The following is a 13,325-nucleotide window of genomic DNA, read 5'->3' on the forward strand; positions in this document are numbered from 1 at the left end:
ATGCTGAAATAATTTGATTAATGTCATTCAACCAATTTTCCTTAAGTAGTAATTTTAAGTAGATGGTTTAGATTTTTCTCTCTGCGTGATTGGCTTCTGAATGATTTACTAGAGATGCTTCATGCTGATAATTTCTTGGGTCAACACAAAAAAGTCCACTGGTATGGTTTCGTCATTTGAATGTGTATTTAATTTCAGGAAAACAAGATTTAAAAGGTAAGAAATGCTCTCTGTAACAAAATTTAATTTCTTCCCATCATCTTATAAAGACGTTACAAATGGTTAAGTTACTGGACCTTCTTATCTCGTATTTGTTTTCTAAATACAAATTAGGACATTGGCCAAGCTTTTCCCCTGTGGGATATTCAAAAGTTAGTTAAGAAAAACCTATAGTTTAATAATTACTATCATTTGCGGTGCCACGCATTGTTCACACTGGTACACGTGTACTCTTGGCATACATAGAAAAAAAAAGAGAGATATTATCCTTACGCCCATTTCGCAGATGAGGAAACTGTGGGCTGGGGGGGGGGGGAGTGAAAGAGCTTGCTTTATATGCACGCAGCTTCTTGCACCAAGAGCTGGGATCTAGTTCTCACACAGAAGGTTCCAGAAAGCAAAAACCTCCCAAGCCACTTTGCTTTTAGGTCCTTCTGAAAGAAAGGGATATGGAGTTTCGTGGCAGAACTCTGTAAGTAATATAGTTGCTAGCTCTTGTTCTAATGCTTGGTCATCTGGCAGATTGGCCATTTACAGTGCCCTAAACTCCGCCCGGCCACCCACGCCCTCTCGCTTCCGGCTTTCTCCAACCACCACGCCCTGCTCTATTTCTTCTAAACTCCGCTCCTCCCTGGCACTACGTCTCCCCGCTCTGCCCCCAACGCCTGGCAGTAAACTGCTCAGGCTCAGCGAAGCCGAATCACCCAGGAGCCACACCCCCAGAGGTCTGCCTCGGTGTCGCCCTGACGTAATCCTTGCGCAGTCGCCATTGGGCAAGGGGCGGGGCCGCAGGGCAGGCAGCCTGGCTGGCCGGGGGTGGGGCCGGCTCCAGGGTCCGGCTCCTGGGTCCGGCTCTGGGCCTCCGCGGCCATCGCAGCTTGCGCGGTTCCTTCCCCTCACTGGCTGCCACTCTCCCGGGGCCGAGTGGAGCTGGGTGGCATCGGCAGCCTCGCCCAGAAGGGCCCCGTGGCTTTAGGGGCTGGGCCTTCAGCGCAGCACAATGTCAGGCTCCACAACAGCTCTCTGAGTCCGAGGCCGCGGCCGTGGCGCTGTGAGGCGGCAGGGCCAGCCAGGTCTGCTCATGGTGCCACCACGAAGCCATCGTGGGGCAGGAAGGCCAGGTAGGTAGGCAGAGGAGGGCCCTGAAATCAACAGGGGCCAAAACTGGGTGGGACGGAGTGGCCACCAGCAGCCCCACCCCCAGCCCTTGGTGACAGCCACAGTACCTAGACCAAAATGGTAACGGTCTGTAGGGGCGGAGTAGGGGGGAAGCTGACAGGGGCGTGCGAGTCTGGTCCAGACTCTGGCGGTTGAAGTACTCCTGCGCCGCTGCTTTAGGACTTTAACTCACACCCCGGGAGGCGTCACTGGCTTAACAGTTTTTTTTTTTCCTCCAAAAACGGAGGAGGATTCCCTTTAACAGCTGTTTCCTCCCTGCTCTCGTGAATCGTGATTTCGGTCTAAAATATCTAGATATAGTTAGTGACAGGGTTAGTTAGGTGTAGGAGGGTGTAGGATCTTTCCCCTTTGCCACGTAGGTGATTGAAAACGTGCTCCCCAGACTCGGAACAAATTACTTCCTCTCAGTCGAATCCCACTCGAGATCAGGGACTGAAAAAACACTTAGAAACAGCCGCGTGTGTAGACACTGCCCGGGGATGGATTCCTCTGGTGAGAGAGTGAAGGGAGTTCTGTATTTTCGAGTAATTAGTTAGTTTTATATATGCAATTTGTGGAATGTTGGCTTTTTCCCCTCTGTAACGTGTACGTCTCTGAATATAATTTGAAGTCTTGAGAGTACTGTCAGTTATGCTTAACACACTTTAGTATTGTTCTTTCATTTGTGTTCATTTTAAAGATGAGTAAAAAAGATGTGATGAATCTTATTTTAAGCTCTTCACCTCCGATTAGGTTCGTTGAGTTCTTCACCTCCGTTTAGACACAGATCTGCCAAGTTTTCAGGTATTACCCTTGAAGATCTCAGAAACGCCTTTAAAACAAGGTAAATTCTGCACCTTTTAATTATACTATGTGACTTTCAAACTTAATTTGTTAGGTAATTAGCTAACAAATGTCAGCTATCTCTGTTATATGGATTTTCTCATTTTTATGGTGATTTTAAAAATCTTCTCTGCATTTTCTAAAAAACAGACTGCAAATGGTGTGTGTATTTATCATGAACCGAATGAACTCTCAGAGCAATAGTTTCACTCAGCGCAGGCGAATGGCTCTGGGGATTGTTATTCTCCTCCTTGTTGATGTGATATGGGTCGCATCCTCAGAACTTACTTCGGTATGTAGTCCTTGTCTTGGAATGTCCTTGCATTATAATAATATTCCTGTTCATCTACTGTATCTCTAGTCATTACTGTCTCCCATGCTTACCTAAAGCAGTATTTTGAATATTGTTGAATTATTTGTTTTCTTTCATATTGGATTAGGGTCAATTTGTTGAAACTGAAAGGATATTGCTTGTTGTTTCGAACAGCTTTCTTGTATCTTTTAGGGGTAGTTATTTAGAAAGTAAGTTATACACATATTTTCTTAATATTGGGAGGTGCACCTGTTTTTTTCTTTTTTTCCTAAATTCAGTTTCATTCTCTATAAATACTGTTTTCTAGAAGAACAACCATCTAGGCTGCAAAACCATTTGTCCATTTAGTAGAAAGTAAGAATTCTTTTGCACAAAGAGTGAAAGTGACCAGAGTGTTCATGTACAGGTCACTATTGTGCACATGCATGATTGCACACACATTTTTCTGTGTACTGATTCAAACATATTGTAAAAGTACAGTGAATGCCTTTAATTGTTTTATGATGTCTTTGTTGATGACCTATTGGTAGTAATGTGCTATTTTGAATTAACAACTCAGTTTTTCTTTCTACTTGTGTAGTTATTTTTTCTTTTTGTTTAGTGATTCCTATAAAAAGAAAAGCACTTTTAATTTCATAAATTACTGCATTTAAATTTAGGGATAATATGTAAAAGTAAACTAGCATTTATAAAATGGCCTTAATTATCAAAGAAGCAGTTTATACTGCGGGGTCATCTCATAGCATAGTTAAGTAAACAGTTGGCATTGACATTGTACCAATGCAGAAATATTTAGTCCTTTTGTAAGTAGGCTCTGGAACATAACAGGCCATTTATTTTTAACTCTTCTCTAACCTTTCATACTTCTACAACCTTTTTTTTAAAATTAATATTCTGTGGTGTAAATAAAAATAAATCTCTTTAATGTTGACAGAAAAATAAGCCTATCTTTAAAATTTTATTTTAGTTTTAAAGTTTGGTTTTTATTTACCAAGCAATAACATTTATGACAAAAGAGCACCTGATTAAATTATAATTTAGCAATTCCTATCTAAGCAAAGAAAAAGAATTTGCCCCTATTTTAAAAAAGTAAAATCTCTTACTCAGAGGATATTTTATAATTTCACTATCCAATAGCATATGTAATGTATCTAATTCTCTAGCCAAAAATGCTTATCAAACTTTTGAGATTAATTGTATATTTAAAAAAATCAATCTTTCCGTTATGGAAAATATATAATATATACAAAGTAGAGAGAGTAGTATAATGAATTTTTATATGCCCATCACTTACAACAATTACCAATTTTGCTAATCTTATTAACCCTTCCCCATTTTTTTCCTGGAGTATTTGAAAGCAAGTTCTAGCTAGTTGTAATCTCATGTAAAAATTTTTTTATATTCATCTCAAACTGAAAAGGACTTTTAATTTTTTTAAATATAATCATCCATTAGCATCTCTAACAAAATTAATTATAATTTCTTAAATATGGTAGTCTATATTTAAATTTCTTTGGTTGTGTTAAGGATATCTTTAGTTTAATATCTAAACACGATCATACATTGCATCTGTTATAACTTTTTAAAAGACTTTATTTATTTTTAGAGAGGGGGAAGGGAGGGAGAAAGGGAGGGAGAGAAACATCAGTGTGTGGTTGCCTCTCATGTGCCCCCTACTGGGGACCTGGCTTGTAGCCCAGGCATGTGCCCTGACTGGGAACTGAACCAGTGACCCTTTGGTCCTCAAGGCCAGCAGTCAGTACAATGAACCACACCAGCCGGGGCCACTTATTATAACTTTTAAGTCACTTTTATTATTTTCCTGCCCTGCCCTGCCCCACCTTTATTATACCATTGATTTGTTGGAGAAATGATATTTTTCATGTGGGATAGACCACATGGTCTTAGTCTATTTGAGGTGCTTCAGCAAGACTACCATAGACTGAGTGACTCAAATAACATTTATTTCTCACAATTCTGGAGACTGAAAAGTCCCAGATCAAGGCACAGGCTGATTCTATGTCTGGTGTAGAGCCTCTTACTAGTTCTTAGATGGCAGCTTTCTCCTCACAAGGTGGAAGGGGTGGGAAATTTGGGATTCTCTTTTGTGTGCTATTAGTCTTTTTCATGAGGCCTTTACCTACAGGCCCTAACTCCTAATACCACTACATTGAGGGTTAGTTGACATTTTAACATATGAATTTTGGGGGAACCCAAACATTTAGTCCCTCACACACACCTTCTGGATTTGACTGATTGCTTCCTTGGAGTGTCATTCAACTTAATCATTTTTCTCTTTTATTCCTTGTACATAGAACCTCAGTTCTTGAACGTAATTCATTCCAGAAGGCTATTTGAGAAGCAATTTGTTCGAAAACTGAATCATTTTTTTCTATTATAAATAATGTATGAATTAATCTGTTCCAGACCTCCAAATGACTCCATTTTAACATTTCTCATCAAATATACTGTTTAATCTATAAACAAATACTTTAAAAACAAAAAGGACATGAAATGTAAGTGAACATTTAACAAATATAGGAAATGAATTGCTCAGTAAGAAGTGAAAATTTATGTACACACTTAATGTGTACATAACTTACGTTTAATGTTGAGAGCTATTGATGACTGAATATGGAGTAAGAGGGGAGGAATGGAAGGCTGTTATTGTTTAGAAGAGGAGGCCCTTTCCATAAAAATATCATATAGCTGTTTTTCTGGGGTTCTTTCTCTGTTTTTGTTTCTTTGCTCTACTAGAACTTGCTTTGGGCTCCCAGGCTTCTCTGCCTCACTAAAAACCCATCCAGTGATTGTTTTTGCCTGTGTTTTTTTTATTGCTGTTCAACTACAGTTGTCTCCATTTTTACCCCACCATGCCCCCTCCCCCAACCCATCCCCATCTCCCACCCTCAAACCCACCCTTTTGGGCTTTGTCCATGTGTCCTTCACACATGTTCCTTGAGGCCTGTCCCCTCATTATCCCTCTTCCTTTTCCTCCCTGATCATTGTCAGTTTGTTCTTCATTTCAGTATCTCTGGTTGTATTTTGCTTTCTTGTTTGTTTTGTCAATTAGGTTCCACTTACAGGTTTAACACTTGCCTGAAGTAAAACATTGATTGCATTGTCATTCAAAAAGTTTATGTCACGGCTTGCTATTTCCTTGTCAGGGTGATATTTCTCAATAAAACTTTGTATTTCTCTCCATTTCCCAAGCATTTCCTTGATTAGTGAAATAGGAATATCTTCCCTTTCTCCTTTTTCTACCCTGTCACTTGCAAAATTTGAACAAATTAAGTTCAAGAACTGAGATTCTCCTGTATCAGCCTATAAGTGTTGTCAAGAGCTGAAGTTTTATTCAACACACAAGATATTTTTTCCATGAACAACTTGGTCAAGAAACAAAGTGTAAGAAATGGGAGATGTTTGAGAACCAAGGTTTGATTGTAAAATGGTAGTTAGAAATAAAGTCTTAATTTGATTCAGTTCAGTATTTAGTAAAAAGTAGCCTTGGTGGTACTGGGCACTTCCTATCATATCACATGATATGGCACATAATAGCTGCAAGTCTTGCTTTGGGTAGTGCCAATTTGAGAACTATAAAGTTACTTACCAACCAGTAGGTAATAGTTGAATATCCTTATGATTATTGCCTATATAGAGTATTTCATTAGGAGTGGTAAAGTGGTAAGTTTTCTGATGGTCATTCTTTAGCTGGAAAGGAATTCTTGAAGGAGAATTTCTCTACAACTACTCTTTGGTTATCCTGAAACATGATTAATATAGGAAAGGCTGTATACATCTTGATTCTTTTCCTCTATTTATTTGAGTAATGTTGCTTACTAAACTTCCAGTAGTCACAATTGAGGGGTTTTTTTAGTATCATTATAAATTCATGAATTTTTGTATAGTTGAAGTTTCAAACAATTGTAGTTATTTCTTTTGATGCTTAAACTGTCCTGTCTTTAACATCTCATTTGCTTTCTGGCACAAGGTACTCCAGGCTTATCTGGTACATTTTCTACCTTATAGTTGGATGTAGTCATTTCTTCAATAACACATGGTTTCTTTGATGCAAAATGGTTCAGATCACTATATGGATTCTAGAGATGCTCATTACTCCAAGGTTGTCATTTTGGGAGGTCTTTCAGTACATATAACTAGGAAAAAATTTAAAGATTTTATTTCTTTATTTTTAGAGAGAGAGGAAGGGAAGGAGAAAGAGAGGGAGAGAAACATCAGTGTGTGGTTGTCTCTCATGCACCCCCTACTGTAGACGTGGCCTACAACCCAGGCATGTGCCCTGACTGAGAATAGAACTGGCAACCCTTTGGTTTGCAGGCCAGTGCTCAATCCACTGAACTATACCAGGGCAGAAATTTTTTTAGGACAGAAAAAAATCATGAATTCATACCGATTTCTGGTTTTATGCAATTTCCTAATAACGTTAAATTTCATGCAGTTTTCTTCACACAACATAGTGTTTCATTGCCTTTTACTCTGTTTGAGCTAACTATTCAAACAGCTGAAGAATAGCTGCTCTTAAAATTTCATAATCTCCATAATCTTCAAAATAGTCTGTCTCTCTTTGGTACTTCCATGGTACCCTCCATACCCTTATCATGGTACTTAGCACATTATACTATGTACTCTCCGTGTACATATCTCCTTTCAGGAAGATATGTACATGGAGATATGTCTTTTTTGTTGTTGTTAGCTCCTAGCGTAAATACTGTTGCATAGTACATTTTCAGTAATGTTGAAGAGAACTCTTTTTGCAAGTTGTCCCTGCTTTGTTTGGGTAAATTATCCATTTTATGCAAAGCAAATACAATATTCAGAAATGAATCGAAAATATTTTATAGTCCCTTTGGAACCTGCTTTTCCAAATGAACTTCTAGAATTGAAAATCATCTAATAGCCTTGTTTTATTAGAGATAAGTAAAAGGTTCAAAGTCATCTCATAGTTTATATAACTTTTTTCTCTACAGTATGTTTTTACTCAGTACAACAAACCATTCTTCAGCACCTTTGCAAAAACATCTATGTTTGTTTTGTACCTTTTGGGCTTTATTATTTGGAAGCCATGGAGACAACAGTGTACAAGAGGATTTCGAGGAAAGCATGCTGCTTTTGTGAGTTTTTAATTTTAAGTGTTTGTTGAAGAGAGGGTATATTTTTTCAAAATTTAAAGATGTGTTAGTTTCTTGAAGGGCAGCTCAATTTTAAGTGGTTTGGTTAAGTGAGTGAACATAGCATGTTATAAGAAAAACCTACTTTTTTCCAAAATTTTAATTGTAGTCTTTTAATCACTTTGGTGTCAGAATATCTTGTGAGAAATCAGAGGTACATAATCTCCTTTTTCTTACCCCATGACATTCTCTGAGTTATTAAAAATTTTTGAACTGGCCCAAATCAAAATAATATGGAGAAGATGATAAAGGCAAGGAAAAGAAGAATATCTGGATCTTTGATCTTTTGTACAGTGGAGGACTATCATCTAATTGGTTGTAAAGTTGACTGTAGAAGCAAAATCATTCCAGGTTTATCTATTAAAGTGAAAATAGCATATTTCAGGGTGTGTTTCAGGTATTTGGCTAATTAATCAAATTATATTCTTTCAGTGATGTAACATAACATGCTGATAGAAATAGAAACTGAATTTTTGAGAATGAAGAATATAAAATTCTGTTACTGAGATGAAATCTCTCAGCCTTAATTTCTTTAAAATGAAGATGATAATACCTCCCTTGCTTGGTTGAATACTTGACATTAGCTGCTATTATTATTAATAATAGTTATATTTTTATAGGCCTACTCTGGATTTTTGATTCTATTCTTTTGAGCTTTGACTAACACTAGTCCTACTTTGTAACATGAGTTTAATTGGATTTTTGTCTTGTTATCAATAGTTTGCAGATGCTGAAAATTATTTTGCTGCTTGCACAACAGATACAACTATGAATAGTTCTTTGGTAAGTGCTTCTTTTCTCCTCAGGAATGGAGCACATGGAATTGAGTCACAGTGGGAAGGACTGAAATAGCTTTGATAATACCACAGCTATGTTAGAATATGTATATATATGTATGTGTGTGTTTGTGTGTGTATAAAACAATATTGGGTGCCCTCTGTGATTATTTTAGTTTGGTACTCCCTTTCCTTAGGGTTACTTTGGGCCAGAAAAGTAGCCACCATGGGGAGCAAGGGGAGGGGAAATAGGTAAGGAGTGAAAATAGTAAAGGACAGTCCATCGTCCTTTGTTTCTTACCAACTCTATCACTTAATGTTTATTATTATTATGGTTATCACTTAGAAACAAATGTATTTGCTTGACACTGAGAATATAAAAGCAGATTTTTCATTTATCCCATCAATTTTTAAGAGTGCTTAATATGTATTAGCACTTGCTTTTGACTGTAGAAATACAGCTTATGCTCTAGAGTGTGAGAGCATATGTTTGGAAAGGAGGAGACAGGTAATCAACAAGCAAAGTAATTAATATATTCACTTATTTTGGGCATGTATAATCTTATTGGAGAGGTAGTATATCTAAATCTATTCTTTTTAGACCATTACTAAAACATTTCTTTTTAATGTATTTTTCAACATATAGTATTCTGAGAAGAATTTAAAAGTTACTTTAAAATTTAATACCAGTTTATGAAGCACTAGCTGGGTGATCTTATTGACAGTACAGTTTTTTGTTTGTTTGGCTTCTACAACTGCATTTGTATGCCAGGTAGGTAACCAGGTGCTGTGAAGAGTTTGTGAAGCTCCGAGAAAATGTCATTTCTTTTCTCTGGAATCTAAGCATCAACAAGATTATTATCAGTTGTCTCTTTCATTGTAGAAGGTGCAGCTGAGATGGCTGCCTACTCTTCTAACTTCTACTAATTTCTTGCTACCATCTGTAAGATGATATGTCATATTGTTTTAGGTCAAATGGTGTAATGAAAAGTTCAGTGTAACAAAGAGACTGTCTATTTCCAGGTCCTGTCATGTCTTCATTTACTGAATATTTTTCACTGGTGGAGTTCTATACCAGGAGTTAAAAGACAAATCAAAGATATATAACACAATGTTGTGTTAATTTAAGAAACAGCATAGTTGGAGCATTGTTTAAGTGTAGATCATCTGAAGAATATTTGTAAAAACAGTTGAGCAATTTAGAACCACTTGAAAATATAGACCTTTAGAATAAACCTGGCTTTAATTCTGTTGTCTACCAATGGGTTATTATATCTCAGCTTCTAGAAAAGTTACTTTAAAACACCATTTTATAAAGTTGTTACAAGGTCTAATGAGAAATGTGTGTTTAACTGGTCTGGATTTGGTACTTGGTACATAATAAGAATTGGTGAGTGATAGCTATTGTTTTCTTATCTATTAGTCCTATAAAAGTTTTCAGGAATTTTTGGTTTTAGTTGAAACTTAGGTGAAGAGGAGTCATTTTTGCAAATATATATATATGTATGTATTTATTATATAGGTGATTACCTATTCCTTGTCCGCCTTTTCCTTCAGACTACATGATAGCTGAAGACAGAGGCTTTGTCTTTATGTACTTTTTATATACCCAGGACCTAGGATAGCACCTGGCACAGTGGGACTCAATATGTATTTGTTAATATAATGAATGAAAAGGAATGGGAGGTCATGTGTTAGTTGAGAGAGAGGTCTGCTTTTATGACATTTAAATGTGATGTGTTGTAATGCGCCAATGCTGTATTGTTATATTTATAAGCTTTAAACTGATTCTTTTCTGTTATTGTTTCTGTGTGGATCACCTGAGTTTCACTTTTAAGTCTTGAAAATGTATATTGTGGAAATTACACTATACAAACATGGGGGTGTATGGCCGTGTTTTGGGTAGTATCTGTGCCTATATACTATCCACTTAAATTTTAGCCAATATATCAGCTATAACATTTTTGTTTATATATATTTTCTGTTTTTATGTTTCAGAGTGAACCTCTGTATGTTCCTGTGAAATTTCATGATCTGCCCAGTGAAAAACCTGAGAACGCAAGTATTGATGCTGAAAAAAGTATGCAGAACTTAGAATTTCATATCTTAGAAATGGGCAGAAATCTTAGCTTCATTCAAGCCATCCCAAAACTTAGTGATTTTGAGATCACCTAGCAGTTCTTCTGTTCCACATGTTATTGGCTTGGCCAGTAGTCTTCCTGAAGTTTGACTAGAAGATGGAAATAATGTTCAAATATCAGAAGTCTCTAAGCTTTCATTTTATACACACACACACACACATAAATTTTTTAAAAGAATATTCTCTTCAACCATGCCATCAAAAAACCTGGTAGTAAACTACAGGAATTTTGCTGCTTCTGTCAATTGAGTAAAGTGCACCAGCCTCAACATTAGGCACAGTATTTATCTATACCATTCTCTTGCAAGGAATGGACCTATAGAGGAGGAATCGTCTACATGATTGACTGGAAAGTAATTCTCATAAATCGAGTATCTATGAGGAAGAATCCAAAGTTTTACTATAAATGCTAAAATAATAATCATACTGTAATCCTGAATTAGGCAGTTGTATATAGAAACAGTTGCAGAAATCTTGTTGCAGTATTGGTCTTACTTTAAGCCTTTAAAAGATTTTTATAGATTAAAACATTACTGTTTTGTATGAGCAAGCTGCCCCAGGTAATGCTCTAACTCTGGTTTTTCTTTGAATCTTCAAGTCTGATCATAGATGGATTAAATAATATGCATTTATCAGTAAATTAAAGCTTGTGACTTCTGTTGGGTGCAAGGGGAAGCATTTAATAATTTGTACTATACTTTTTCTCTTAAGCTCCCAAAAAGTCTCGTGTAAGGTTCAGTAATATCATGGAGATTCGACAGCTTCCATCAAGCCATGCATTGGAGGCTAAGTTGTCTCGTATGTCATATCCTACTGTGAAAGAACAAGAATCCTTACTCAAAACTGTGGGGAAACTTACTGCAACTCAAGTAGCAAAAATTAGCTTTTTCTTCTGCTTTGTGGTAGGTCTTCTTTTTATTGTATGTTTGGAACTTGAATTTTAAGACAGTATACATACCAACTATACAACTGAAGTGTAAGATCTTTAAGTTGCTTACTTATGACTTTAAACTCTGTTATGTTGCATCATTGGGGAATTAGAGTATTGAACTTAATAAATGCTTGTCATACCTCAAAGAATTTAATAAATATTTTAGCACTACAGCTACTCATATCTATTCAGAATTGGACCTTGCCTCATGGTCAGAGTAATGAATAGAGTTATTTTACACCATATACAAGGGCTAGTAAATATCCAGATAAGAGTTTACTATATGTATTGATTTCTTCAAATAGTGTTTCACAGTTTTACATTAAATTCATGTAAATATGGTTAAATACTTTAGCAAGTACTCATAGTAAACATTTTAATGGAATTTTTAGTAATACCATAACTTCTCTTATTTTAATATAAAAACTGAAAATGGGCTTTAGATTTTATAAAGAATGATCATATAGTAAATAAAATATTATTTGGGGTTAAGCTGGAGTTAGAGACTTGTCTGAATTTGTGAAATCTCTGAAGTTTAGAATTTTTAAAATATGTATACATATTTTATATATATATATTTTTAAGTAGCCTAGTCCAATTTTATTTAGTATGAGCCTTTAAGATTTAATTACACTGAACACTTTTAAACATTCAATATTGCAGTGCTGATGTCAATGTTATTAGCCTAATTATAAGGTTTTTACCTCACAATCTGCCTCTCATGCTTACTGCATTGCCTGTTTTTCTTGATCCTCTCTCTGCCTGAATGACCTTTTTTAAAGTGATACAGTGATTAATTATATTCACCAATACAAATCAAAAAACCTTTGGAAATCAAAATATGATACTTATGTATTAAAATTAATTTAAAGGCTCATATATTTTGATTTCACTATTATGATTTCTTTTTGCTTGTTTAAATGAGTGTAAAGCAAGACTAGGATTTGTATATAACCTAACTTTTAAAGGAAACTTGAGCGAAAACATAATAAAAAGATTTAAACAGTAAAAGTTAAAAAAAGTAGGGGGAGGTAAGAGCCAGATTAAATGGGTAATGTGTCTGGGTGGGGAGGGGGTTGGCCTGTGGAGGAAGCTGGCTATAGAATGGGATAACGTGTATTAGGAACTTTGGCTTAAAGGAAGAAAGCTATTTCAGGTGAGCACACAATTTATCTGTAGGCAAATTGACAAGAAGGCAAAAAGGAAAACTTCCTGAGTCACACAACTTACTGTCTATTAAAAGGGAGTACCAGTCATGGGATAAAGTAAACTTTTTCCTAATTCAAAATTCCAAGAGAATATACTGAGGCACAATTCTGTGTAGCACATTCACAGATAGATACGTGCAGATAATAGTCTTTTAAAAATATTGTGGTAAAATATGCATACCATAAAATTTACCATCTTAACCATTTTTAAGTGTACAGTTTAGTGGCATTAAGTACATTAACATTGTTCTGCAGCCATCACCACCATCCACCTACAGCACTTTTTTTTGTCTTACGAAACAAACTCTATACCCATTCAATGGTAACAACCCTTTCCAACCTCCCCCATCCTCTGACAGCTACCATTCTACTTTCCATGTCTATGAATTTGACTTTCCTAAATACCTCATGTGTGTGGAATTATACAGTATTTTTTTCTTTTGTGACTAGCTTATATCACTAAGCATAATGTCCTTGTAGCATGTGTGAGATTTTCCTTCCATGACTAATATTCTATTGCATGTATATACCACATTTTGTTTATTCAT

The 13,325-nt window shown here is 36.1% G+C and overlaps 1 protein-coding gene across 2 annotated transcripts in view; it reads left to right on the forward strand.

The window, feature by feature from the left end:
- Positions 1-1,139: 1,139 nt before the first annotated feature.
- SLC35F5 (solute carrier family 35 member F5) overlaps positions 1,140-13,325 on the forward strand; it is a 46,160-nt gene continuing 33,974 nt past the window's right edge. Inside the window, exons 1-7 of one of the 2 annotated variants that reach the window (XM_037127115.2) lie at positions 1,140-1,340; positions 2,113-2,221; positions 2,371-2,512; positions 7,522-7,665; positions 8,443-8,505; positions 10,497-10,578; positions 11,350-11,540. In XM_037127115.2, coding sequence (XP_036983010.2) covers positions 1,301-1,340; positions 2,113-2,221; positions 2,371-2,512; positions 7,522-7,665; positions 8,443-8,505; positions 10,497-10,578; positions 11,350-11,540 — 771 coding nt within the window. In that variant the 5' untranslated portion in view covers positions 1,140-1,300. The remainder of the gene's footprint in view (positions 1,341-2,112; positions 2,222-2,370; positions 2,513-7,521; positions 7,666-8,442; positions 8,506-10,496; positions 10,579-11,349; positions 11,541-13,325) is intronic. The other variant, XM_037127116.2, reaches the window with a different exon arrangement.

Source organism: Artibeus jamaicensis, unplaced genomic scaffold, assembly GCF_021234435.1.
Source record: "Artibeus jamaicensis isolate MK-2021 breed Jamaican fruit bat unplaced genomic scaffold, CSHL_Jam_final contig_1284, whole genome shotgun sequence".
Taxonomy (NCBI): Eukaryota; Metazoa; Chordata; class Mammalia; order Chiroptera; family Phyllostomidae; genus Artibeus; species Artibeus jamaicensis.